The 22,766-nt window shown below is 45.6% G+C and overlaps 2 protein-coding genes across 4 annotated transcripts in view; one reads left to right on the forward strand and one right to left on the reverse strand.

The window, feature by feature from the left end:
- Positions 1-17,958, reverse strand: part of LOC135436632 (broad-complex core protein isoforms 1/2/3/4/5) — a 48,860-nt gene extending 30,902 nt beyond the window's left edge. Inside the window, exon 1 of the mRNA XM_064694302.1 lies at positions 17,955-17,958. The gene's annotated coding sequence lies outside the window, so the exon portion shown is untranslated. The remainder of the gene's footprint in view (positions 1-17,954) is intronic.
- On the forward strand, positions 22-14,693 carry Vps13B (vacuolar protein sorting 13B). Of its 3 annotated transcripts, none has more exons than XM_064694747.1 (15): positions 32-1,520; positions 1,587-2,928; positions 4,570-5,375; positions 5,432-5,633; positions 5,693-6,321; positions 6,383-6,843; positions 6,901-8,283; positions 8,348-8,504; positions 8,565-8,783; positions 8,840-9,879; positions 10,713-11,069; positions 11,135-11,863; positions 11,922-12,409; positions 12,468-14,392; positions 14,453-14,693. In XM_064694747.1, exons 1-15 carry the CDS (start codon positions 234-236, stop codon positions 14,681-14,683), a joined length of 11,256 nt encoding a protein of 3,751 aa, XP_064550817.1. In that variant the 5' UTR covers positions 32-233; the 3' UTR covers positions 14,684-14,693. The 3 variants fall into 3 exon arrangements, with proteins under 3 accessions (XP_064550818.1, XP_064550817.1, XP_064550816.1); XM_064694746.1 differs by having other exon boundaries at positions 33-1,520; positions 14,450-14,693; XM_064694748.1 differs by lacking the exons at positions 4,570-5,375; positions 5,432-5,633; positions 5,693-6,321; ... (8 more) ...; positions 12,468-14,392; positions 14,453-14,693 and having other exon boundaries at positions 22-1,520; positions 1,587-1,871; positions 1,930-2,069.
- Positions 17,959-22,766: the final 4,808 nt, after the last annotated feature.

Genomic DNA, 22,766 nt, shown 5'->3' on the forward strand with positions numbered 1-22,766 from the left:
TTTCGCGTGCACATTATTAATAATTAACCAACACTGAGTGCCGGGGCAAAATAGTAAACAATTGAATATTGTGGCAAATGTTATTTTGTTTTTATTTTATGTTTCGGCATAATAACGTAACAAAATTAACGAAATGTGCATTAAATTAGAGAAGGAAACGTTGAATTAACTAGGGAACCCGCTTGAGCTTTGGTTAATGCGCCTTGTCAACGTGTAGTCCGTGGACAGCGACAATGTTTAAGCTAGAGTCCTACATAACACCAATTTTGCTAAACTACGTGGCGAAATATGTTAACATACGCGACGAAGATGCACAGGTGTCGCTGTGGGAGGGCGAGGTATCATTTCAGAATTTGGACCTGCGCTTGGACGTGCTCGAGGAGGAGATGAATCTGCCAATTGAGCTCGTCTCCGGGCACATACACGAGCTGTCCATCCAAGTGCCGTGGACAAAGCTAACATCGGAGCCGGTGCGCATTGAGATCAATACGATTGAGTTTGTGGCCAAGTTGCCCAACGAGGAGAGCAAACAGCGACGTACCGTTCTGCTGCAGGAACAGCGTCGCAAACGCGATGCAGCCGAGGCCGAGGAGCAGCAGCAGCAGCAGGCCGCCGCCAGCATTCCCGGCGTTGTCAACAAAATCATCAACAATATCAACTTGCAGTGCCACAATATCATTTTGAAATACGTCGACGATGACATTGTGGTCTCCATGAATGTGCAGTATTTGAACTTCAGTGCCGCCGACGAGAGGTGGCAGCCAGCCATGGTGGATGTGAATCCCGTCAACGTGCTTATGCGCAAGCTGCTGCAGGTATCCGATCTGACCATATGCCTGGACAAGCGCAACACGGCCGGTCGTATTGAGGTGTGCCAGGAGCCCGTTCTATACCGTTGCACATTGGAGCTGCGTGTGCTGCGGAAACACAACGTGAATACGATGAGCACGTCGAGCACGACACGAATCGGGGTCTTCACCAAATCGCTGGACATCAATGTGTCGTCGATGCAGCTGCCCATGGTTATGAGGCTGGTTAAAATGCTGCTGGAGCTGAAGCCCGCTGAAATTGAGGAGGAAATCTTTAGCTTGGAGGAGACGCCAGTGGCGCCGCCACCACCCAATGTCGGCGGCTCGAATCTGGTTTCCAGCGATGTGGTGACAACTTCATTATTTTCACGGGCATGGAGTCTGTTCCCCAGCTTCGAGACGCCACCGACCTCGGCAACCGTCGAGGATCCCGTCGGCCATGCCTTCGATGTGGGCGTCTATGCGGAAGAATTGAACTTTCAGCTCAAGAACTCGGAGCTGATCAACGACCAGGCCATGGGCGGCATCAAGCGCATACGCTATACGCCAATTCTGCGCATCAGCCTGGGCGGCATCTACTACGAACGGTCGCAGCTCAAGGAGAGCGACTGGACGAATGTGAGGGCGGGCCTGTCCAGCATTTGTATGGAGCCCCTGGGCGTCTATCGCAGCGAGGATCCCATGGATCGCAGCCTGGTCAACACCAAGCAGGTAGTATAGTCTCTCCTTTCAATTGCATTCTCCCCTCTCTAAAACTTTTCTCACTTTTCGTTTTAGTTCCACAACGAGCGCGCATTTATCGACAAGAGTTTGTTCGATGATCAATACACGTTCGCGGACCGCAGCTGGTCGAGTCACAATCACGACGATTATTTCGCCCGCAACACCGACGAATATATGCTCTTTCGCAGTCCGGTGCTCGCCTTCGACATTGTCGAGTGTCGTGCGGCGCGGCCCGCTCGGGCTACGCCGGAGTCGCAGCTGAGAGATTTGGGGCTGCGCGTCAAATATCGTGTGCTGTCCGCGGGGATAACATTCCATTTTACGCAGTCGTTTCTACAGGTTAAAAATGTAATTAGTGATTTATTTCGTCCTTACGATTACACAGGATATCATGCAGAGACCGTAAACGACAGTCCCGTGAGCAAAGAAGAGGAGTACAAGAATCGGTACATGACCTATGCCGATTTCGAGTACCTGATGGGCTTCATGCCCATGTGCAACTATAAGATCGAGCTGCGCGACATGACCGTCAAGTTCTATCCGCGTCAGCAGAGCGACGACAGCTCCACGGCCGCCAATCAGCATCGCTTGACCACCACGGTCAATCAATCGCTGCTGCCGTATCTGCAGCTTAGGCTGGCCTTCGCCGAGGGCGTCATTTGCGGCCCGGCCAATCCGCAGCGTCTGGTGCAGCTGATCACCCATCTGCAGGACAAGCCGCGCGAAATAATCGAATCCTGCTACAATGCGTACACGTTCAATGTCAAGAATTTGTCGCTGATGGCAATCAATACGACGTCGACAATGGGCACGGCCAAGCTGCTGAATATACCCAGCATGCAGGTGCAGTTCAAGATCCTACTCTTGCCCGAATATTGGCGTCGAAATGTGGCCGCTTTGGAGACGGCTGAAATCCAATCGGAGCTGATTAACGTAGAGTTCTCCAAGCGCGAACTTGTGCTTACGACACGCGTCATACCACTGATATTGGGCTACAATGCGCCTCAGCTGGGCGCGTTGGCCAAGCTGGTGGCGCAGGCCAACAAATCCTCGGATGTGATCAAGCTGCAGACGCTCATCACCAAGGTGCGCCTCAACTATCGCAAATACCACACGCATCTGGCCATGTTGTTCTCGTTGCGCAACCTCAGCACCGACGTCTACCACACGATGATGAACATCCGAAACGTTGTGTTGTCCACGAATAAGGGCTTCGCCAACAAATGGCTGGAGCTGCAGCTGCAGCTTCCACTTCAGGACTCGACGCTGCCGGACTCGACGCTGACGCCCGCCAATGCCGTTTGCCTCTGGATCGAAAGTTTCCGCATCACTCTCGACATCTATTTGCTGCAGTTTCTCAACTCTTTTGCGAATCCCGAGCCGTGCATTGATAATGGTAAGTCCCTCGATCTCCTAGGCATGTACACAAAACGGAATGTTGAAACCGATTTAACGATTTTATGGAAACGGGGAGAACTATTAACATTTTAAGTAACTAGCCACGGACGGACGGACAGGCGGACATGTTTAGTTGCATTTTCCATGTGCTCAGGGCGTAAACATAATACTCTTTCCATACAACGGGACATTAGGGAACTCTCATCCACGCCGAAGATTGAATACCCTTGCAGACCCAACCTTTTCATAATGCTCATCGTGCTTTGCCCGTATCCAAGAAGCACAAAGAAAATAGTTAATGCCAAGTCTGGTTAAGATATCTTGATAAAACTTAATTTTCGATCGATCGTTCCTATGGCAGCCATATGATATAGTAGTCCGATGTAAATAAGATTTTGCTTAAATCTAGGGAACATAGTGAAACTTTTAAATGGAGAGTTTGGTCAAGATATCTTGATAAACAAAAAAGTTTTTCAGACAAGAACCTACTTTTCGTTCGATCGTTTCTATGGCAGCCATATGATATAGTGGTCCGATGTAAATAAGATTTTGCTTCAATCTAGGGAATATAGTGAAACTTTTAAATGGAGAGTTTGGTTAAGATATCTTAAAAAAACAAAAAAGTTTTCCATACAACAACTTTATTTACGACTGATCGTTCCTATGGCAGCTATATGATATAGTAGTCCGATGTCTATAGGATTTTGCTTATATGTGAGGTGCATAGTAAAACCAATAAATGCCGAGTTTGGTTAAGATATCTTGTTAAACAAAAAAGTTTTTCAGACAAGAACCTTCTTTTCAACCGATCGTTTGTATGGCAGCTATATGATAGAGTAGTCTGATGTAAACAAGATTTTGCATAAGTGTAAGGAACATAGTGAAACTTACAAATGTCGAATATAGTTAAGATATCTTAAAAAACAAAAAAGTTTTCCATACAACAACTTTATTTACGAACGATCGTTCCTATGGCAGCTATATGATATAGTAGTCCGATGTTGATAGGATTTTGCAAATATATGAGGAACCAAGTAAAACTAATAAATGCCAAGTTTGGTAAACATATCTTGATAAACAAAAAAGTTTTCCATACAACAACTTTATTTACGACCGATCGTTCCTATGGCAGCTATATGATATAGTAGTGCGATGTTTATAGAATTTTGCTTATATGTGAGGTGCATAGTAAAACTAATAAATGCCGAGTTTGGTTAAGATATCTTGATAAACAAAAATGTTTTTCATACAAGAACCTATATAATACCCTCTGCAAGGGTATAAAAAGAAAGTACGACTATTTAATATCCTTATAGACATTGGCCTGAGCAGAGTGAAGCTTGTAAATGCTGAGTTGAGTGAAAATATCCTGGAAAATTCATTTTAAGAGTCGATCTCTTCCTATTGAGCTAGATTTGATTAGCTGGCATAGAAACAGGCAGATGCAAATCGGGAATATATATACTTTATGGGTTTCTTAGATATCTTCTATGAGACACAGGACAAAATTATATTAATTATATTATATTATTTTAAAATAATCCAAAAAGGTCTCTAAAACCAATTATCAATTACCAATTATATATAATATAAAATATACATTAAATAAAAAAACCCTTCTTTTTCTGCCTTTTTTTAGAAATGGAGACCGAGTGTGATTTGTTCAGTCTGTCCGAAAAGCAACCGTCGCATTCGAACTTTTCGATGGCGTCGGTGCCAAAGTTGTCGCAAATTGAGGTGAATATGCGTCGCCTCAGCCGGACGAATAGCCGCAAGATCTCTGTGCCCGCGGAGACGATACATGCGAGCTCCGAGCGCGACGAGAAGCCGACGACGACGACGCATATGGAGCCTGTAAAAGCGGCGGCACCCAAAACCGAATCGAGCGGCGACCAGACAAACGAATTGATCCAGTTGATGAAGCGCCTGAGCACGATAGTTGTGGTCATGGAGATGACAAAGGTGCGGATCGATATATGCGAGATGATGCTGCGCCGGGCCAACCAAAATCTGGACGTGGAGTACACAACGATTCAGCTGGCGCGCATGAAGATCAAGTCGAGCCACGCGGACGAGGTGCTGCGCGGCAACATACGCACCGTCATCAATGTGACGAACAATGCGGAGCTCTGCAACTGGGTTATGGAGCTGAATGATTTCTCGGTCTGCTATCGGCTGGGCGCCAAAGCCGAGATGATTGTGGCGCCAGTGAGGACAACAATCACGCTGGCGCTGTCCCACAAGCTAGTCGAGCAGGCGACGCCAGCGCAGGAATCCAACTCGAACAGCAGAAAGGATTCATTTATCGAGGAATCCAAAATTGAGGGCCAGTCCGGCGCCAAGAAAGTCGAGTGGCAGGAGGAGCACGAGCAGGACGAATCACCGAGCATCTACTCGATCAATGTGCACGTGGACATGTCAGCCATAAACATCTTTGGACGTCATGTAGGTCTCCGATTCTGTCCAGATCTTCCGACTGTAACCAGCTTTTCATTTTGCAGCTAAAACTTCTGCATGATCACTGCGAAATCGTTCACGCGGTTTATAGTTCGCTTCTCGCGCTGAGCGGAGGTTCCTGCAAACCGAATCGAGTTGAGCGCAAGTCCAGCCTGGAGATTTACACGGGCAGCGCACAGAATTATGCCGTGCTCAAGGAGTTCCTCGAACTGGATGCCAACTTTAAGCCGCCTGCAAATAGTCCGGGTTAGTCTTAGGATTATCTATGAACTGGCAGATAATCAAATAAATTTCGTTTCTTTTAGATCCCAAAGCGGCGGCCTCCTTGATCTTCTTTTGTCAGTGGACTATTCCGCGCATTTCCCTGGAAGTGGTGGGATTTTGTGATCGAAAGCATCGCAAGCTGTTGCTCAGCTTTGAGGATCTGCTGCTGAATGTGGACAGGCATGAGGACTTTACCAAGATCACCACCAAAGTGGAGAACTTCACGCTCAACTATTACGAGGCAATTGTGCTCGATGAGTGGCGTCTCATGGACGACTTTCACATCAAAATGCTCGGCGACAATACGAATTTGCCGCTAATCAACATCGTCGTTACGACTGTCAGCCTGCAGGATCTGCACTCGAAAATTGGTGCTCGCAATCTGCTCGACAAACGTCGCACAATCTCCGAGCTGATCATCGAGGTGCAGCCGATTGAGATGATCTTGCATGTGGATCGCATTAGCGAGTTTCTGATATCCCAATGCGAGCTGTTCGAAATAATGCGCAGCGGTGCACCCAAAGAGGTTGCAATAACCCAACCGGAACCGGTTAAGGATAGCATTACGACGGTGCAGGATCTGCCCATGGTGCATCTGAACAGCAAGGGCATATTTATCTATCTGCCCGTCGAGTCGGAGAAGAGCTGCTGCAGCGTGCTGCTGCTGCGGGTGAGTTTCTCTGAGAATTCCCTAAGAAATCATTCCTCATTAATTTCCCTACCTCCCACAGATCGAAAGCATTAAGCTGACGCCGAGCGTGGAGAATCCGCTGGTGCGTCAGCCCATACGCCCGGATGTATACAACAAGGCGGCGGAGCTGAATATGCTGAGCACGCCGGGCGCCCGCGTCGAGGATCGCCAGTACGAGCTGAGCGTGCGCAAGATTTCGCTCTCCTCGGGCAACTGGCTGCAGACGCAAAAGTATCGCCTGGAGGCGACTCTAACGAATAAGCACAGTAATCCCGCTTTGGAGTGGAACAAACAGACGCGTTCCACCGAGCTTGAGCACATGGACATATTCAAGGACTTTGATTTTATAACCGTCTACGCGCCGGCCATTAGCTACGATCGGTTTTTGGTGTGCGGCGAAAGCGTCGAGTTCAATTGCGTGACGGACTTTGTGGCCACATTAAATACGCATCAGATTCACCTGATCTCCTGCATCATAAATCGCGTGCAGCGATTGCGAGGGTAACTTACCCTTCCTCCACTTAAAACAAATAGTAATCTAATCTTTATATTTCTTAGCATCCTGGGCCAGAGCTGCTCGGAGTCGTGCCCCAAACCGAGGCCACCTTCGATTGTCGGCAGCCTGCATGCCGTCTCCCCGGCGGATACGCAACTCTTTCAGAGCATTTGGTCGCAAACGTATAAAAGTAAACTTAATAAGGGCTGGGCAAAGGCGCCCGCCTATGCCAGCTTTGTGGATGCGCACAGCAGCGAGACGCTGCTCGTGTCCTGCCAGAGCGACTCGGGCATAAATATACCCAAAAATGAGATTGGCGTCCAGGTGCCGCGAAACCATACGCTCGACGCGCAAAGGTTGCCAAAGCAAAGGCTGAGCTATCCGCGCAGCGTCTCCTTTGTCGCCGGCCAATTTGCGCTCAAAATCTACGACGTGCTCGAGGAGGAGGAGGAGAAGGAGGAGGATCAGCTGAAGCTGCGACCGCTGCTGCTGGTGACCGTATCGCAGCCGAGCTTCATGTCCACGCAAACGCCGCGTGCCGTCGTCACACAAGCTTCCGTCTTCGACTTTAACATACACCTGGCCCGGTCGGACAAGGAGCGCGACTACATGAGCTTTGAGGAGGCGCTCAACGGGCAGTTTAGCGAGCCCGTCTTCGACACACAGCCCGGCACGCTCGGCAGCTCCGGCATTCCGCCGCCGCTCTTCAACCTCAAGACACAAATCGAACGCGGCGTGGACGTGGACGTGGAGCTGCGCAAACCGATGCAGCTGCGCCTCTGCGAGAGCAGCGTCAAGCTCCTCGCCAGCGATCTCATACGCATCTACTCCCTGCTCAGCCTCACTCCCTACTTCTCGCAGCGCAGCGAACGGCCTGTGGTGCACACGACTCGCATGCGCCAGCTGAAGCTGCAGTGCTTCAATGCGGATCGGCTGCATTTGGTCTGCGATCGCGTCACCGTCAAGTTCTACGACGAGGCGCAGAGCTTCAGCTGCAGCGCCGTCTGTCTGGACTTCAGTGCCAATCTCAAGTTCACGGATCGGCCGCAAAAGGCGTCCATTAAGTCGACGCTGGGCTCCTTTTATGTGCAGACCGGCGACAAGATCTTGCTGCATCCGCTGCTGATACGCCTCTCCGCCGACTTGCTAAGCGAATCCTGGTGCGATCAGCTCCTGACCAGCATCAACCTCAAGCTCAATGTGCTGCACATCGATGCGAGCATCCAAAACATTTTACAGCTGAGCCAGGCACGCGACGGATTGGATAACATTAAGGCGCATGCCAGCGAGGAGTGGCAGCAATTTCTGCAGCAGCGTCCATCGTTGGGCCAGGCGCCGGCAAATCCGCCAAAGGAACTTCATAAGTACACGCCCTCCCAGGCGGAGATTGTGCGCTCCAAGTCGTCGCCGAAAACCAAGATTGAGTTCTACCAGGACGACCTGCGGTCCGTTTGTGAATCGTATTTATTTTCTCAACTCATATTTAAATATTTTTATTTCCCATTCCAGCGCGGGCGCCTTTCAGTTTGTGTATCTGAACACGGACGCCATGCTGCCGATGCCCTACCAGGTGCAGATCATCAAGAAGAACTATGGCATCATTTGCTGGCGCTATCCGCAGCCGCGCCAAATGAGCCGCATACACATCTATCCCGTGCCCATGCCCGTAAGTTCTCCAAGTGATGCCCAACTCTCCGCTAAATCTTGATCTCTTTTTGCCGTGCAGGTGGAGAATCCCATCCACATAAAATGCCGCATGGAGTACTTTAGCGAGACGCATGAAACATTCCTGCACTATTGCGATTTTGAGCTCTCGGAGATCGCGAGCAAGCAATTGACGCCGCCGGATCGGAACATCAGCGCAATTATTTGGCGCGTCGTCATAATGCAGTCGCTCATCTCCGTGAACGGCGCCTGCTTCGATTCCGAGGAGGATGAGGAAACGGTGAGCGAGTGAAGAGAGTCATCTATGCCTCGTCACCTTATCAATTCCCTTTCCAGCTCGAGAGCAGCCGCTTGGAGCCGGACCACAACGATTTCATCTTGCATCCGAAGGTTTTGGTCGGCTGCATGCGCATCGATAGCACCTTCCAGCCGGAGCTGGTGCCGAAGCTCCAGCTGCTGCTCTGCTGTCAGAATATTGAGATTAACTTCTTGAATCAGCCGGATGTGTCGAGTGTGCTGCCGCCGCCGCTGCAGAAATATTATTTGCGGCGCACCACGAAAATCACGCAGACATTTCTCACGCTGCACGTCGACGATTTGCGGACGTATGCGTCCGTCTATACGGCGACTAATTACAGCGTTGAGACGGACTTTCGCAGTCGCATCAAGTGTTTGGACTATGGCTGCCTCAATATGCTGGACCTCATGGAGCCCGTGGCCTTTCATAGTTATTTGAGATTTAATAGCGCGCAGAGCTTGCTGCAGGCCAACTTTTTGCTGGACAAGCTGCGATTTAATTGCGGTCCCTGCGTGATACACACGCTGCTCTGCTCCAAGCAGCACTGGCAGGAGCTGCTGCAGCAGCGCGACGACGATGTCGTCGTTCACACTTTGATGCCCCGGTGCGTCATTGTCAATCGCATGCAGACGTCCTTTGTCTTCGGCCAGACTGGGACGAGCGAACGGATCAGTTTGGCAGCCCAGGAGCTGCGTCCCTACTACTTCTGCAGCGACGCGCACGGCCAGGAGCTGACGTTCCACATCGAAGATGCGGAAACGCAGCAGCTGGAGGTTAGCGAATCGGTGCCCATCCCACTCAAGTTCGAGGAGGAGCACCAAGTGCGCCATGTGCGCATCGGTCAGCGTTGCCTCATCACCATCAAGCTGAGCAAGCTGTCCGCCACCCAGGTGTACATTCTGGTCAAGGGCCAGATCGAGCTGGTCAGCATGGTGCCGTACGAGTTGCTCATCGAGTTTCGAAATGAGCCCAAGCCACAGGATGAACAAGCTTCAAATGCTTTGGCACATTTGCTGCCCGCCAAGGGACGCATTTCTTTCTACCAGGATGTCGAGCGAAATGCCGAAATCAGCATGAGGTGAGCTGGAAATGTGTTAGCAGATCCCAGGAACTGTCGCCAAGCGAGTCAAGTTCTTCTTGCTCCCATAGGGAGAAGGACTTGCCTCTTTGTGAACCTTTTCCAAGAGAGTAAAACTCCTGAGTCAAGAAATTCTTCCTCCCATTGGGAGAAGGAGTTTCCTCTTTGAGAGGCTTTCCTCTTTGTGAACCTTCTCCGAGAGAGTAAGACTCCTGGTTCAAGAAATTCTTGCTCCCATTGGGAGAAGGACTTTCCTCTTTGAGAGACTTTCCTCCTTGAGAGACTTTCCTCCTTGAGAGACTTTCCTCTTTGAGAGACTTTCCTCCTTGAGAGACTTTCCTCCTTGAGAGACTTTCCTCCTTGAGAGACTTTCCTCCTTGAGAGACTTTCCTCCTCGAGAGACTTTCCTCCTTGAGAGACTTTCATCCTTGAGAGACTTTCCTCCTTGAGAGACTTTCCTCCTTGAGAGACTTTCCTCCTTGAGAGACTTTCCTCCTTGAGAGACTTTCCTCCTTGAGAGACTTTCCTCTTTGAGAGAGTTTGCTCCTTGAGAGACTTTCCTCCTTGAGAGACTTTCCTCCTTGAGGGCAGACTTTCCTCCTTGAGAGACTTTCCTCCTTGAGTGACTTTCCTCCTTGAGAGACTTTCCTCCTTGAGAGACTTTCCTCCTTGAGAGACCTTCCTCCTTGAGAGACTTTCCTTTTTGAGAGACTTTCCTCCTTGAAAGACTTTCCTCCTTGAGAGACTTTCCTCCTTGTGAACCTTCCCCTTTTAGATTATTATAATTATTATTCTTGCATACATTTTCTAATCGATGCCCATTTATTTTGCAGGCTCAAGCTGAGCTCGAGTCAGGGCAAAGGACGCACTGGCGACATTCCGCTCAAGTCGAACAATAGTCTCCCCTGGCTAGTGAAGGTGCCGACCCAGTTGCCGCAGCAGTTCATCAGCTTTTGGGTGCGCACTGTGCGCGAGGATATTGCGCTGGGATCTGTCGAGGATTTGCAGTTGCAACGAATACTCGTCAGCATTTGGCCGATATTCGAGATTTGCAATTTGCTCAGCTGCGAGCTGCCGGCAACGGAGACCAGCACCGAGGAGCAGTTCATTATCGCCGCAGAGGGCGGCCGTCAATCCCTGAGCACGGCCACAACGCACGCCACGGAGCACTGCGTCAAGTTCGATTTTCCGTACGTAAATCCCTTTGCTCTATTTTCTGATATTCCTTCTAATCCATCTCTTCCTTCCCTTTCAGCTGCTCGCTCGGCTCCGCCTCGGCAAGCGAATACACATTTAAGCTGAGCTCCATCGACTGGCAGAAGTTCTTCCATTACGAGCCCGCGGATTGGCCTATTGAGCGCACCTTGGATCAGCTGGACAAGACGCTCCGGCCCAAATGGCCGCTCAACGATGCCGCGGAGCTGCGCTTGCAGCGTCCCCATCAGCTGCTCGCCCAGCTGGATGTGCAGTATCGTGCGCGAGCGACTCGCGAGTTCTCGTGCACACTCGGCCTGGAAATTGCCGCCTGGGGCATGTTCATCAATGACACGCAACTGGATGTGAGCATCTGCGCATCTAACGCTCGCCATCTGATCCGGGCCAGCTGCCTGGCAATGCTGCCCGTGCTGGGCAGCCACTTTACCATCGATGCGGCAATTGGCTCCAGCTGGACACCCTCGCTGCCCATTTGCCTGGAAAGTCAGCAGCAGCAGACAATGGGTCGTCATTTGCTTCTGCGCGCCAATTCGTTTGTGGATATAGTTTTGGTGCGCAATGCGCATGTGCTGCGTCTGCTGCTCGAGTTCAAGCTGGAGGATGGCCATCGCATCTTCAAGCTGCGCTCCAAGTTTGTCATCGCCAACTTTTCGGACGTCAACCTGTCCGCCCTGCCCCTCACCATGGATCACAAGGAGAGCTCGTCTCGGTCGGAGGTTAATTCGCTCGATTTTGTTGGCAGCATGCGAAAGCTGGAATCCGAGCAAGCGTGAGTGCATCCATAAAACTTGCTTATCCGGCATTAATTTACTTCCCCCTTTTTGCAGCCACATTGGCGTCTCCGTGGAGCTGTTCCACGACCTGAACGCGCACAAGTCCAGGCACACCTGCGACACGGCCTTCGTCTACTTTATGTGCTTTGTTGTCGCCGGCAAGGAGGACATTTCCATACCCATACCGCTGACGTTGCCCTTCACGCGCCGCTGCTTCAATCTGCAAGACGGCGCCGATTCCATACCCTTGATGATCAGCCTGATCGAGAAGGACAATGTGCATTATTTGAATGTGTTTAGGGACACGTCGCCGGCGCTAATCATCAGCAACAATACGAATGTCAAATTGATTGTGGCCCAGACGAGCGCCTCGGGCAACAGCAATGTGACCTGCACCTCGCCCGAGTTCACGGGCAAGCACTTCGAGTGGAATCAATTAATTGCGCCATATAGCAAATGTTACTATACGCCGCCCCAGCTATATGCCAACTTTCCCGACGTCGAGTTCACAATGTGCAACCTCTCCCTGGCCGTCCACAGCGGTGAGTCTCTCTCTCTTCCAAAAGTGATTTTGATTAAGCGATTGTTTCTCCTTGGCAGACCTGGTCGAGTGCGGCAGGAGCAGGATCAGCTGGTCGAAGCCCATACGCACGGACAAGTCGTGGCAGAAGTTCATACATGTGCCCAATTATGGCGACATCAAGATCGTGATCTGTGACAAGCATCGCGCGATACGCTTCAACATCTACTACACAGTTGCCCAGCAGCTGGAGTTCTCCGTTAAGGATCTGCGCTCGCGCCTCAAGCAGCCGCAATTTGTCGATGAGCAGCCGGCGCCAGTGGAAATGGCAAAGTCTGGCTGCGAGCCGGAGCATAGAGCTGCGGACTGCATCCACTTTAGCCAGGAGTGCGAGGCACATCTGACAATCGCCGTGCGCTTCTGCATCAAGAGCTTCGTGCTCAGCCTGCACACAAACGATCGGGATCGGGACAATCTCAAGACCGAGGTGTGCAACATCTACGCAGACGATGTGATGTTGGCCTACGATGATGGAGAGGATGGGCAGCGTGTGCTGCAGCTGCAGCTGCCCAATCTGCAGGTGGACAACCAGCTGTACTCCAATGGGAAATACGATTTTCCGGTTCTGTTGTGCGCACAGCAGCTGTACAAGCGCGACACCTGCCTGCCCAAGGTGTACGATCTGGATGAGGTCTACCGCAACCAGGCCCTGGGCTCCATTTCGCTGCTGACCTTTGTGCTTTACGAGGATGAGCTGCAGCTGCAGGCGGTGCGCTGCCAGCTGCAGCCGCTGCGCGTCTACATTGAGGACGCGTATCTCAACCAGCTGCTGGACACGCTGGTCGAGTGTGCGCCCTCCAACTGTGTCTATACGCCGCGCCTGGACAGCAAACGCATCTCGCTGGACCCGGGCCAGATCTGGCTACCGGAGCAGGTTGTCGCCCAGGCGCGCTGCATCGCCGAGCCGCTGCGTCTGAACAGCTTCGTTGTGGAGCCGCTCGGCCTGCTGCTCTCGGTGCACACATCCTCGCGTCTGTATATCGCGCTGGATCATTCGCCGCTCTCCTTCTCCCGCTACGAGCGCGAACAGATTTTGACCGTGCCGCTGCGCTTCGGGCAATCCCTGGGACTGCACTATCTGAGCGGTGCCATCTTTGGCGCCGGCTGGGTCGTCGGCTCGTTGGAAATCCTGGGCAGTCCCAGTGGACTTGCTCGCTCTTTTACCACCGGCATGCGTGACTTTATATCGATGCCCGTCCAGGGCCTGTTTCGCGGCCCGTGGGGCTTCCTGGTGGGCATCACGCAAGGCTCCGCCTCGCTGTTGCGCAATGTCACCGCCGGCACGGTCAACTCGGTGACCAAGCTGGCCGGCTCCGTAGCCCGCAATATTGACCGACTCACGCTGGACGCGGAGCACATTGAGCTGACGGAGGCGCGACGTCGCGCTCGTCCGCAGGGCTTCGCGGATGGGTTGACCCTCGGCCTGACTGGACTGGGGATTAGCCTACTGGGCGCGGTCGGCGGTTTGGCGCATCATACGCTCGAGGCGCGCAGCTCCGTGGGCGTCCTCACGGGCCTCACCAAGGGCATTGTTGGTGCCATAACCAAGCCGATTAGTGGAGCGGCCGAAATGCTGTCGCTCACGGGACAGGGCGTCCTGCATACGGTCGGATTTAATACCATGCCGCAGCAGGTGGAGCCGAGCGTGACGCGGAATGTGGCGCTGCATGCCAGCTCCTATCGCATCTGGCGTTTCCTGCCGCAGCAGCTGAGCAGCGATCAGATTCTCTTCTTCCAGGAGATTACACTGCAGCTGCAGCACGCGGGACAACTTCAGCCGGCTCTGCTATATCTGACCACCTCGGTGCTGGTCATTATGGAGCTCAAGTGCGACGATCTGAAGTTCATATCGCCCATGCTCAAGGTGGAGCTGCTCGCGGATCGCGACGATCCCGCCAAGCTCTACCTGAGCCTCAAGCCCGAGCAGGCCGACGACACGGAGGGCGTAAGTCTAATCTAATCTCTTGACTGATTGGCAGCTCATCAAATCTCTTCCTTGCAGCAGATGAAGTACACCAACGAGCGCATCATTAGCTTCCTGAATGCATCCCGCGTCCATGGCCCGACCAGCGATTCGCTCAGCGATCTGCTGCAGCTGCACGACCACGATCAGGACCAGGACCGGGACCGGGACCAGGACGAGCACGCTCGCCGCCAGACGCAGTGCATCTTTTACATTCGACCCAACCTGGGCGAGCATTTAATACACTACCTGAAGGTCATGAGCTCCCGCTGAGCCGAAGTGGACGATCCCCTGTACAGAATGTATTTTGTTAACTAGATGCATATTTGTACATAATATTTATTCTAATATAGTCTACGTGCATCCGTGTTTCCTGCCTAGCATTCCCCCAAGTATTTCTCACTCTGACTCTTTGTACACTTTCAACTTTATACCAAAAAAAAAAACACAAGACACTTTGCAACCTATTTTTTTGTTACCTTTTTTTGACTAATTGCCCTTTTTTTACAATAAAAAACTTAATTTCTAAATGTAATTCTATTTGTGAGATCGTCCTTGAGCCTGGTTTTGATAGAACCTTGTTCCGTCACATATTTTTTTAATATTAAAGAACTATTTTTGTGTATTTTTTTGGTGCTGAAATATTTCTTTAAGCAAATTCCTATTTATATTGAATTTAGTCTACAAATAACTGAATAGCAAAAATAATTGCAAATTTATTTTAATTAAAGTTAATATTATTTTCATTTATTTTAATTTGAGATAAATGAATTTATTTACCAGCTCAATCAATTTGTCGATGGATCGTCCTTGAGCCTGGCTTTGGTTCGAACATATTTTTTATAATATTTCTTTTTCGCAAATTTTTATATTGATTTTATAAATTCAGGGACGAATTTATAATCTCAAGCACATTCAAAAGTTTACAAAACAAAAATAATTGCAAGTTTATATTATTTAAAGTTAATATTAATTTCATTTATTCTTACTTTGATTGAACCTTATTCCGTTACATATTTTTTTTAATATTAAAGAACTCTTTCTGCTCAAGAAATATTTCTTTTGGCAAAAAATTCTTAAATATTTATATTGCATTTATAGATACAAGGACTAAATTTCCTCGTTCCTTTCTAATATTAAAGAACGCTCTTCGTTTATTTTTTTTGGAGAAGAATTATTTCTTTAAGCAAATTTCCTATTTATATTGCATTTATAAATACAAGTACGAAACTTTCTTCCTGAAAAGTAAAAATCATTGCAAGTTTATTTGTTTTAAAGTTAATATTAATTTCATTTATTTGTACTTTGATTGAACCTTGTTCCTAAACATATTTTGAATATTAAAGAACTCTTTCTGGTGAAGAAATACTTCTTTAAGCAAATTCGTATTTATATTGCATTTATAAATACAAGGACTAAACTCCTTCGTTCTACTGGTAAATTCAAGCTTTTAGAAATGACAGATTTTTTAAAAATTTTTTTTGATTGTTTTTCAATTTTCCTGTTCTTATGGGAATAAGTTAAATTAAACTTAAATGAATATTTACAATACAACTTATTCTTTTAACAGTATAACAAAAAAATCTACAAAGATAGGGTGAATATAAAAATTGGATAATATAAATGCCAAAAATTAAATAAATAATATAATAATTAATAATAATTAACTGACTAACTAAAATAATTGCAAGTTTCAAAAGCATTATGTCTCATTGAATTACAATTAAATTTTCTTACTGATGTCAGATTTAACTTGTGCCAGTTTATCGTTATGCTTCCATGTCGAATCGTGAGATATTGAAAAGTTTAGAGCCGGATGCCCTATGTTTGGAATTTCCGCTCACGTGCGGCAAGGACAACGCTGTCCGCCGTGGTAAATTGAGCTCAATTTAATCAAATTGATTTTGCAGCTAAGACCAGAGCAACAAAACAAGCGCACAAATACCTGCAATCCGTGGCCACAGAAATGGCCAGGACACGGACGTAGTAGATGCCCGGATGCAAGTGCACGGCGAGGCGGCAGCCAAGAACTTCACTAAGGAGAGCCCGGCGCAACAACCAAGCAAGAAAACTCTTACTTAGCCGCAAGTAGTCGACTAGGAGATACCGTAAGACAATATACAATTGAGAACGAAGACGAAATCAGCAACAAGGCGCTCTCACAGCCGAAAGATCGAAAATGCTTATAATTAAATGTACTCTCTCAGCTTTGCCTCTATCAAATACAATATAAACTATAAGAAAAGTAACGCCATACCATACAATTGAGAACGAGAGCGGAATCATTATCATTGCGCTCTCACAGCCGAAAGAGCGAAAATGATAATTAGAATAGAATTTACTCTCTCAGCTTCAAAGACAATATAAACAGTAAGAAGAGTAACGGCATACCACAAAATGCAAGTATGCAGCTTGATATATTGAAAATCAGTATAAATTCGCTCTCACAGCCGAAAGAGCGAAAATGATATTTTACTCTCTCAGCTTTAAAGACAATATAAACAGTAAGAAGAGTAACGGCAAACAACAAAATGTTACTATGCAGCTTGATTTTTTGTAAATTGCGAACGAAAACGATATCAGTATCATTGCGCTCTCACAGCCGAAAGAGAGGAAACGCTTCAAAGTAGAATTTACTCTCTCAGCTTCGGCTCTATGAGTGCAAGCAATTATGTTTGTATGTGTGTTCATATATGTACATACATAACGGCATATTTGAATGTGTTGTTATTCATTGTTTGAAAACGATATCAGTATCATTGCGCTCTCACAGCCGAAAGAGAGAGAATCCTTAAATTAGAATTTACTCTCAGCTTCGGCTCTCTGAGGGTCGCGCGAGCAATTATGTTTGCATGTGTGTGAATATACATGCATAACGGCATATTTGAATGTGCTCTTATTTTGCTGTCAAAGAAATAAATTTCGTTACTTTTTCTAGCGCTGACCACGATCTATCGCAAATTTGTATGTACATATACATAAGTAGTATGAATGCTGAGGTAGAAAATCTGTATTTAGAAGTCGATGTAAATAATTATATAATTTCTTCCCTCAGATTCCCCTAAGCCTTTAAAAGTCTACCAAAACGAACGCTTTCACACAGATGAAGAAGTAGTTGTCGCTCACGATTGAAAGTCATTGTGTACAGGGTATAACAAAATAACAACAAAAGCAGCAAAACCATAAAATTTACTTGGCGCCAACCGCCGCAGCAAATTGCTTCGCATTTTTTCGCTTAAAATATAATTTGCTTGGTGGTTGCACTCGCTGCATAACCAAAAGGATTCAATTATATTATGGCCACCACCTGCCCAAAACCACACACTCTGACCCCGCGTGTGTGCGTGTGTGTGTGTGCGTGTGTTTTGTGGGCATCTGCTGTATACATGCGGGCACATCATTCATATTGAAAAGTCTGCAATAAGCTGGCCTATTTAATATACTATATAAATAAACTTTGCCTACAAAGTCCTTATAAGGACATTAGATATATATGTATTCCTGTGGCCATCAATTGTTCTTAAAGATATGCGCACTTTACGGCTTGTTTTGGCTTTCGCAGCAAAGTTTTGCCTTTGTCTTCCGGTTCCGCCTCAGCAAATGCGCGTGTGTGTGCGTGTGCGTGTGTGTGTGCGTGCGTGTGTATTGTGCACTTGCGCTGCGCTTAAAAGTAGGCAACGAATTGTGTCAGGCACAGACGGTTTCCTTTGCCTTTGACTGCGCTGAGGGCATGCGGTGAGTGGGTGGAGCTGCTCTTACCTTCAAATGCAGAACTACACAAACGGAGAGATCCGTTGAGCGTGGAAGCTTTATGCATTAATGTATCTATTGAGGCATTTTAAGGGCTACGCTTTAATCTATATCTTTCCCCAAAATGTGTTTATTTCTCTGAATACATTCCATGACTTTGATTATTTATGATTATTATCTATATTTGATATATAAACTTTAAATTTATACCTTCTTTTAATGAGTTCTTGAGTGTTCTTTTCTCCAAGTTCGCTCTGCGATAGTTATCGATAGCCTGACTATCGATAATTCCTTATTATTAGTAATCAACATGTGTCTTATATATCTATCTTATACAACTCTCCATTTGCCTGTTCACAATCTATCTTATACTACTCTTCATATGTCTTTTGACAATCTATCTTATACAAATCGCCATCTCTCTTTTAACAATCTATCTTATACTACTCTATATCTGTTTTTTGACAATCTATCTTATAAAACTCTCCATCTGTCTTTTGGCAATCTATCTTATACTACTCTCCATCTGTCTTTTGACAATTTATCTTATACACCTCTCCATCTTTCTTTTGCCAATCTATTTTATACTACTCTCCGTCTATTTTTTGACAATATATCTTATACTACTCTCCATCTGTCTTTTGACAATCTAACCTCTACTCTTCGTCTGTCTTTTGACAATCTATCTTATACTACTCTCCATATGTCTTTTGACAATCTACCTTATACTACTCTCCATATGTCTTTTGACAATCTATCTTATAAAACTCTCCATCTCTCTTTTGGCAATCTATCTTATACTACTCTCCATCTGTCTTTTGAAAATTTATCTTATACTACTCTATATCTTTCTTTTGCCAATCTATCTTATACTACTCTCCGTCTATTTTTTGACAATCTATCTTATACTACTCTCCATCTGTCTTTTGACAATCTATCTTATACTACTCACCTAATATCTCTCAAAAAGCATTTTCTTTTGTGGCGGCGCAGATATTCTGTGCTTAGTAATACATTTTGTCCGATCGAATTTTTAAAACTTTTCATTAAAGTATATATTTATGCATATGTGTTCAAATGATTTTGTTAAATTATACGCAAAGCCGCAAACTTGAAGGATTTTCAATTGAATAAACAACTTTAACCAATTAACTCATGCTCTGCAATTACAATAATTATTGCACAAGCTGATTTTCGAAATGTTCGATTTATGAGGTCAACTAATGCATCTGTAACTGCAAATGAAAATCACTTCGAGCACAAATTATAAACTTTATTATGCATTTAGTGTGCTTCCAGGCGAATGAGTTGCATAAACATAATTACCTCCGAGCTGTCAATCAATTATTAATGAGCTGCTTAACTGCTGTGACAGGCAGGATATACTCTACATGGGCTTTAGAATCGCAGGGCATGCCCAAGGATAGGAAAAATTGCCAAATGTTTGCTCGGCATAAGTGCATGATTTTTCCTTATATTTATTTAAATTTATACAAAAATGAGATAAACGGGCTATATGCGGCGCGCTGAAGATTTAATACTCTCATAGACTCTAAGAAGCAGAGGGAATAAAGTTAATGCTACAAAATCGTTTTAGACCGATCGTTCCTATGACAGCTATATGATAAAGTGGTCCGATATAGATAAGATTTTCCCTTAATGTAGGGAGCATAGGAAAACTTATTAATGCCGAGTTTGGTCGAGATATCTTAAAAAACAAAAAACTTTTTCATACAAGAGCCTACTTTTCGACCGATCGTTCCTATGGCAGCTATATGATATAGTTGTCCGATGTAAACAAGATTTTGTCCAAATGTAGGGAGCATAGTGAAACTTATAAATGCCGAGTTTCGTCAAGATATCTAGAAAAACAAAAAACTTTTTCATACAACAACTTAATTTTCCACCGATCATTCCTATGGCAGCTATATGATATAGTAGTCCGATGTTTATAGGATTTTGCAAATATTTGAGGAGCATAGTAAAACTAATAAATGCCGAGTATGGTCAAGATATTTTGATAAACAAAAAAGTTTTTCATACAAGAACCTACTTTTCAACCGATCGTTCCTATGGCAGCTATATGATATAGTGGTCCGATCCAGCCGGTTCCGACATATGTAGTGGGTGCAACAGATTGAGGAACTTCTGCAAAGTTTCATGACGATAGCGTTTAAACTGAGAGAAGGACGGATGGACATGGCTATATTGACTCGGCTGTTGATACTGATAAAGAATATATATACTTTATGGGCTCGGAGATGTCTCCTTCTATGCGTTACACATGTCGGGACAAAATTATAATACCCTCTGCAAGGGTATAAATATACATATATATTTTTGCAAGTGTGTTTGTATTAAGGGGTGGAAATAGAGCACATGCTGGCGTGGAGTGGAAATTCATGAGGGGGCCAACGCAGCATTTGGGCACATTGTGCACATCTATGCAAATATTAGTGGCGCAGGCCTCGAGCGATTTAAAAGGCGCCCAACGCGAGATTTCCTGGAAGGCAGCCTGGGCACAGATGCTAAATTACTTTGACACACACCCACACACACCCCTAAACACACATACACACACACACACACCCCTACACACACATACACACGCGCACATAAAGCAAATAAAGGCAAATGCAATTTTCTCAAAAATTGTAACTTATGAAAAATTGATACGGCAACAACACAAAATACGGCTCCAAGGTACGTAAATAAATGTATGTATGTGTGCATGTATGTTTGCATGTATGCATGTATGTATGCATGTATGTATGCATGTATCTTTGCATGTATGCATGTATGCTTTGTGTGTATGTATGTATCGATGCATGTATCTTTGGATGTATGTATGAATGTATGTATGCATGTATGCATGTATGTATGCATGTATGTATGAATGTTTGTATGCATGTTTGTATGCATTTATGTATGCATGTATGTATGCATGTATCGATGCATGTATCTTTGCATGTATGTATGAATGTATGTATGCATGCATGTATGTATGCACTTATGTATGCATGTATGTATCCATGAATGTATTTATTCCTGTATGTATACATATATGTGTGCTTGTATGTATGCATGTATGTGTCCATGAATGAGTGGATGTACGTATGTATGCATGTATGTATGCATGTATGTATACATTTATGTATGCATGTATGTATGCATGTATGTGTGCATGAATGCGTGGATGTACGCATGTATGTATGCATGTATCTACGCATGTATGTTATGTATGTAAGCATGTATGTATGCATGTCTGTTTGCATGTATGTACATACATAAGCGCGTGCTGTCAGACTTTGTCTTGGCATATGTATGCAACCGTGCCTGCCGCACTTCACGTCCAACATGGACGCCGCAGGGCAATCGGATTATATCTATTTACATACGATTTTTTTCCATCTCTTCATCTTGCCCCGAAGCGCAGTTAATGGACAGGGATTTTATCAATCTGTTGCTCCGGATCCGGTTGTTGTTGTGTGTGAGTTTCAGATCTTTGTGTGCAAGTTTTTCCCCCATATGAATATTTAATGCTGGAAACGCTTTAGATTTTGAGTAAGACGCTTTATTCACAATTCACAGAGGCAGAGACATACTTAAATATATACATAAATACATTTATATATTTACACGATAATCTTTCACAAATCAACAAGAATATTTATTCTCAGTATGCCGCAGATAAAATACTCTAACCTATCAAATTTCCAATATATTTCTCGACTAGACACAAAATTGAAATTTTAACTGACTTTCGTAATTAGATTATACCATATTATATAGTTTTTTCGACATGGTTTTTCTGCTTGGTTAATATAATATGAAAACTTTGTTTTTATCTATATTTTCTTAAATATATAATTCATTTACCTAGACGTAGTTCGTCAGATCGAACAGCATAGGAATATATTTGTCTGCAGTTGTTACACATCTCGTGCGAAAATCGTTATACCCTATAGAAGGGTATGCATATTATATTTTCAATTCGTATAGATAAACATTTACTTAAACTTATATACAAGGGGTACGGGGGAAAAGTCTTCATATGCTTGAAATCGAAATCGAATTCGAATTCGATAGATGACTTTTTAGCATGCATACATACATATAGTTACATACATCATATATTTGTCGCATGCATACATACATATATATAGTTACATACATCATATATCATTTACACACATAGATAATCAAAATTGTAACTAGACTTAGGTAATTTTAATATTCTTTATTTAATTTGCATTTTATGTAGCCGCAATGAATATTCGTAAGAGGATATGAAAAGTCAGCGAGTCCGAGGAGAAGTGCAAGTCTCTAGAAATTATTTTTCCAAATTTTCCAAATTCGCCAAGCAAAGTTTTTAAGTAGGAGAACAATTTGCTTTTAAGGCAAAATTTTCTTCAATACGAACAACGTTTATTTTATGACGATTTTTTTAAAAATTGGAAAAACATTTTCTTTAGCTGAGATTCGAATCAACTTGAAGCTGAGATTCGAATCAACTCGAAGCTGAGACTCGATTTAACTCGAAGCTGAGATTTAAATCAACTCGAAGTAAAGATTCGAATCAACTCGAAGCTGAGACTCGAATCAA

Source organism: Drosophila montana, unplaced genomic scaffold (genome assembly GCF_035044405.1).
Source record: "Drosophila montana isolate Dmon_TW-CO22-7 unplaced genomic scaffold, ASM3504440v1 contig_3733_1, whole genome shotgun sequence".
In the NCBI taxonomy this organism is placed as follows: Eukaryota; Metazoa; Arthropoda; class Insecta; order Diptera; family Drosophilidae; genus Drosophila; species Drosophila montana.

What these genes read in the sequence shown, in the direction of transcription:
- Vps13B (XM_064694746.1), top strand. Translation starts at nt 234, where the DNA reads ATGTTTAAGCTAGAGTCCTACATAACACCAATTTTGCTAAACTACGTG. An exon ending in GCAGCGTGCTGCTGCTGCGG is followed by an intron (nt 6,322 to 6,382) that starts GTGAGTTTCTCT and finishes TACCTCCCACAG; the next exon opens with ATCGAAAGCATTAAGCTGAC. An exon ending in TTCTACCAGGACGACCTGCG is followed by an intron (nt 8,284 to 8,347) that starts GTCCGTTTGTGA and finishes TTCCCATTCCAG; the next exon opens with CGCGGGCGCCTTTCAGTTTG.